This window comes from Lepidochelys olivacea, assembly GCF_965140295.1.
Source record: "Lepidochelys olivacea isolate rLepOli2 genome assembly, chromosome: 1".
Lineage (NCBI taxonomy): Eukaryota > Metazoa > Chordata > Testudines > Cheloniidae > Lepidochelys > Lepidochelys olivacea.
In genome coordinates, this window is record NC_140411.1 from 6,218,220 (window position 1) to 6,223,901 (window position 5,682).

Genomic DNA, 5,682 nt, shown 5'->3' on the forward strand with positions numbered 1-5,682 from the left:
TCCATATGCTAAGAGGGAGTTTTATTCTTGTTTTTTGTAACTTTGAAGCTGAGCCCAGTCGCGAATCCTCTGTGTTTTACTTTTTTATTTACTCTGTAAAGTTACCTTCCATCCTGATTTTCCAGGTGTGATTCTTTTACTTAAAAAAAAAAAAAAAAAAAAAGTTCTCCTTTTAAGAACCTGATTGATTTTCAGGGTCCTAAAAAGCCAGGGGTTTGCTCTGTGCTCACTTTGTAACCAATGGCTAGTATATTTTTCTCAAGCCTCCCCAGGAAAGGGGTGAAGGGGTTTCCGGGGAATATTTTGGGGAAACAAGGGCTCAAAGTGGCCCTTTTTTCCTGGATTTTTGTCTAAATCACTTGGTGGTGGTAGCAATACCATCCAAGGACAAGGAAATGATTTGTGCCTTTGGGAAATTTTTCACCTATGCTGGTAGAAATACGCTTAGGGGGTGTTTCATGCGGGACCCCACATCTGTGCCCCAGAGCTCAGGGTGGGGAGGGAACCCTGACAGCCGGTGACCCAGGTTTTGAGAGGGAACTGTGTAACTGGCTTCCTGGAGGGGAGCAGTCCCACAGCTTACTTCTCAGCGACAGAGGAAGGGGTGACGGAGGGTACCCCAATCCAGGTCCCAGTTTTTCAGGACGCTATTTCTGATACTTTTTTTGGAAAATATCTGTGTCTCTTTACATCTAGTTGCAGCTCCAATGCCTGTGATAACGGAAGAATTGAGACCAGGAAGTTGCCAGGTGGTAGTCTGTGAGAATACAAATGCCCCAACTGACAGAGAAGGGGGTGTCTTCCCCCATGCTAGTGAGTCGTGGGAAAGCTGCTGGGAAAAAGTTGTGTCTGATCAAAGGGTAAACACAGCCAGCCCAGGGAGCTCAGATCACCATCCTCTAGGGAAAGGTGGCAAAGAGCCAGCCAATGTGCAGGATCCCCCTGAAAAACTATCTTCCCAGACCCTGAGGCACCAAAATTCCAGAGACACAAATCAATTAATTAAATTACCTTATGGTAAGTCTAGTTCATAGTTAATAGCTGCAAACAGATTTAAATCTGATCATAGCATAGAAACCTGGTTTGCAGTGTCTGAATGGGGAAACTGAGGCACACCACCTGTCAAGGTTCCTTCCCCACTCTGAACGCTAGGGTACAGATGTGGGGACCTGCATGAAAAACCTCCTAAGCTTATCTTTACCAGCTTAGGTCAAAACTTCCCCAAGGTACAAAATATTCCACCCTTTGTCCTTGGATTGGCTGCTACCACAACCAAACAAATACTGGTTACTGGAGAAGAGCTGTTTGGAAATTTCTTTCCCCCCAAAATACTTCCCAAAACCTTGCACCCCACTTCCTGGACAAGGTTTGGTAAAAAGCCTCACCAATTTGCCTAGGTGACTACAGACCCAGACCCTTGGATCTTAAGAACAATGAGCAATCCTCCCAACACTTGCACCCCCCCTTTCCTGGGAAATGTTGGTTAAAAAGCCTCACCAAGTTGTATAGGTGACCAGAGACCCAAACCCTTGGATCTGAGAACAATGGAAAAATATTCAGTTTTCTTACAAGGAGACTTTTAATAAAAATAGAAGTAAATAGAAGTAAAGAAATCACCTCTGTAAAATCAGGATGGTAGATACCTTACAGGGTAATTAGATTCAAAACATAGGGAACCCCTCTAGGCAAAACCTTAAGTTACAAAAAAGATACACAGACAGGAATAGTTATTCTATTCAGCACAATTCTTTTCTCAGCCATTTAAAGAAATCATAATCTAACACATACCTAGCTAGATTACTTACTAAAAGTTCTAAGACTCCATTCCTGGTCTATCCCTGGCAAAGACCCAGCATATACACAGACTGAGACCCTTTGTTCCTCTCCCTCCTCCAAGCTTTTGAAAGTATCTTGTCTCCTCATTGGTCATTTTGGTCAGGTGCCAGCGAGGTTACCTTTAGCTTCTTAACCCTTTACAGGTGAGAGGAGTTTTCCCCTTCACTTTATATTTATGACACCGCCTCATGGCCTTGAAGGCTGGGTGCCAAGAGAGCGATAACACACCCTGCCTTTGAGCTAGTCGGTGGCTAACCCTCTTGTAGCAAACTAAGGGGGGAGGTGAGACATTCTCTATCACCGGGGAGCATCCTGTAACCGCCATAGTCCTCATTTTCATATAAACATGATTTTACATAGAAAACATGCCTTGTAAGGTATCAGGGAAAGGTTATGATCTGTTGAAATCATGCCTCTATCCATACATGTGTATCATTAATGAATATGGAGTTATGATTATGGTGTTGTATGGTGGTCACTAAAACATGCTGTAAATTGGGGAATAAGTCAGATATTAGCTCTCCAGAGGCAACAGCAAGGAAATTGACCAATCCCCAGGCAGGGTGTCAAACAACCCATCAAGAGCCCTTGTCCAGCAAGGGAGCTCCAATGCAATGACTCACGTGCACGAAGCTCCACAGAGGGAATTGCTCAACCTTGCTTGGAGAGACTCAGCAATGCCCCCCAGACATGGCTGGACTTGTGCCCCCCAAGCACATGGATTGAGGCTGTAAAACAGACAGAGCGGACACATACTGGGCCCTTCTCCTGCCCCCACTGAGAAGAAGACAAGACTCCAACAGGGGAGATTGGCCCAGGTTTACACAGGAAACTTGTATATTAAGGACTGCAATATTCAGTGGGGTGAGAAAAATCCTTAATCTAGATGTTGCCCAGTCTAATAGGATTGAGAGTTTAGACAGTGTGCTTACATTTCCTTTTCTTTTGGTAACCACTCTGACTTTTTGCCTATCACTGAATATCACTTAAATTCTATCTTTGTACTTAATACATTTGTTGTTTATTCTACCTGAAGCAGTGTGTTTGGTTTGAAGTGTGTAAGAGACTCCCCTTGGGATAACAAGCCTGGGGCATTTCCATTTCTTTCTTAAACTGACAAACTCACATAAGCTTGGAGTGCCCTGCGGGCACACCTGCACACTGCAAGAGTAAGGTTGTGTCTGGGAAAGGAGATATTGGCTAGTGTCATTCGGTTGCATAATCCAAAGAGCAGTTTACATGTCAAAGACTGAGCGTGAACAGCCCAGGAGTGGGGTTCTCACAGCTGAGCAGGGTAAGGCTGGCTACCAAAGCTAAAGACTGGGGTGACCAACCAGATCACCAGTCCAGATAACACCAGAGGGGAACATCACAGGGTTGCAAAGCAGCATGTAGGTGGACAGGTGGGCAGTGCTGTTGAAATTATTTTTTTCTTTGTGTTTGTTGGTCCAAGGCCAACTTTGGGACCTTTCGTGGTACAGAGTGTGTTTGGGGAGTTTCAGGGTCTCTTTCCCATGGCAAGCCACAGAACTACAATCTGGGTGTCACAAGTTTTACTCAGTTTTGTTTCCATTTGTTGTTGTTCTGTAACTTCAGGCATTTCACTGGTAGAAATAACATTTGATATTTTTGTAACAATGTACCCCATATTGTTCATTGTGATATGATGATATGATTATAGCATAATTATGATACAGTTTATGCAAGATGGGTCATGTAAGATGTTATTGGAAAAGTTATGACTTTCTGAATATGGTTATGGTTGTATGTATTGATGATTTTGGTCAAAAGTTCTGAATTTTGATGACTTCCCTGTATTTCAAATGTAGTTACAAGTGAGTAACGCCCACTAGGGAACTTGATGTCAGTCTCGATAGATGGTTGGGAAGGGCCTATTCAGGGCAATGAGACTTTGGGGGAAACAATAGGCCTTTAGAGAAACTTATCTCCCACCTGGTGAGCCTCCCTGAGAATGCTTCAGACAGACTATACGTAGTGGATGCTATGACTCTAAAAGGCCATGTGACCAGGCCACATAACTCTGGACTCCATTTTGGGGAGTCTGTAATCTTCCCACAAACGAGTCTGGAAACCAAGTTTTGAAACAAACGGTTCCCTCCGTATTCTAGATCTATGGAAAGCAGGGAGTGACATCGTCGGTAGTTCTTCACTCCTCACTCAAGAAGACTCCGAGAATGTTCATAACTATAACATATTTACCATATTATTTTTTACAAATAAGAACCCCCTTGCTGTGCTTTTCTCCCTTTACAGGCACCTTGAGCATTTCTGAGTCATATCGATGCATCAACTGCTTCATGGCACCTTTCAACTTCACCCACTCTGACACTTCAACTTTCATCCTAATGGGCATCCCTGGCCTGGAGGCTGCCCACATCTGGATTTCCATTCCTTTCTTTACATTCTACATTATAAGCCTGTTGGGAAATGTCACGCTTCTGTGTGTTGTAGGTAAGGAACAGACTTTGCAGAAGCCGATGTACCTCCTGCTCTGCATGCTGGCACTTACAGACATTGCCACACCTACCTTTGTTGTGCCAAAGGCACTGGGCATATTTTGGTTCAATTTGAAAGGCATTACTGTGGCTGGCTGCCTCACCCAGATGTTCTTCCTCCACACGATTTCTGTGATGCACTCATCCACCCTCGTGACAATGGCCTTCGATCGCTACGTTGCCATATGTAACCCTCTGAGATATGCCACCATCCTCAGCAATGCACAAATAGCTAAGCTAGGGCTTGTAGGTTTCATAAGAGCTGTTCTCTTCATTCTGCCCCTGCCCCTGCTCCTGAGTCAGCAGACATTCTGTGCCAACCGCATTTACCCCCACACACAATGCGAGTACATAGCTATGGTGAAGATGGTGTGTGGGGACATCAGAGTCAGCAGGATATATGGTTTTGTGCTAATGTTTGTAATCAATGGGTTTGACCTGACGTTCATTGCCCTGTCGTATGGTCTGATCATCAGGGCCGTTCTCAGAATCTCCTCTCATAAAGCCCACCAGAAAGCCCTTAACACTTGCACAGCCCACATCTGTGTGTTGCTGACATATTATACCCCTACCTTCTTCTCCATTCTTACACACTACTTTGGTCAAGGCATTGCACCCTATGTTCATATCATCTTAGCTGACCTTCTTCTCCTCATCCCTCCCATGCTCAACCCTATCATTTATGGGGTCAAAATGAAAGAGCTTCGTGACAAAGTAGTCAAATACACCTGCAGAAGTTCTGCAGACACAAAGTTCACGCAAAGTTCTGCAGACACAAGAGACGATATCTCCTCAGGCCTGCAGTGTCCATCAGGGAACTGTCAAATTGTCAGAGAGTATGTGAACCAGCACTAAGTGGGATGCGGTTTGGGAGGAAGACCAGAAGTTCTGTGAGCGCCATGGTTCCCCAGTTACCCCTGGCATGGAGGAAGAGTATGCTCACAAACAATCTGTAAAAAAAGTCAGCCTTCCTTGACTGTGCAGTTCTTACGAGTTGTACTCCTAGCAGAAGGAAAATCCTTTCACCAGAAAAGGGTTAAGAAGCTAAGGTAACCTCGCTGGCACCTGAGCCAAAATGACCAATGAGGGACAAGGTACTTTCAAATCTGGAGGGGGGGAAAGCCTTTGTCTGTCTGTGTAATACCGTTGCTGGGAACAGATCAAGGATGCAAGCCCTTCAACTCCTGTACAGTTAGTAAGAAATCTAGCTAGAAAATGCTTCAGGTTTTCTTTGTTTTGGCTTGGAAATTCACTGTCCTGGAGGACATGTGTATTCCTGTTTTTTGTATCTTTTTGTAACTTAAGGTTTTGCCTAGAGGGATTCTCTATG

General features: G+C 44.4%; 1 protein-coding gene across 1 annotated transcript; it reads left to right on the forward strand.

Annotated features, from left to right (window-relative positions):
* Window positions 1-728: 728 nt before the first annotated feature.
* LOC311514764 (olfactory receptor 52P1-like) lies at window positions 729-5,207 on the forward strand (the record flags this gene model as incomplete). Its single annotated transcript, XM_084617462.1, has 2 exons — window positions 729-845; window positions 4,111-5,207. The coding sequence occupies exon 2, from the start codon at window positions 4,155-4,157 to the stop codon at window positions 5,205-5,207; it is 1,053 nt and encodes a 350-aa protein (XP_084473588.1). The 5' UTR covers window positions 729-845; window positions 4,111-4,154.
* Window positions 5,208-5,682: the final 475 nt, after the last annotated feature.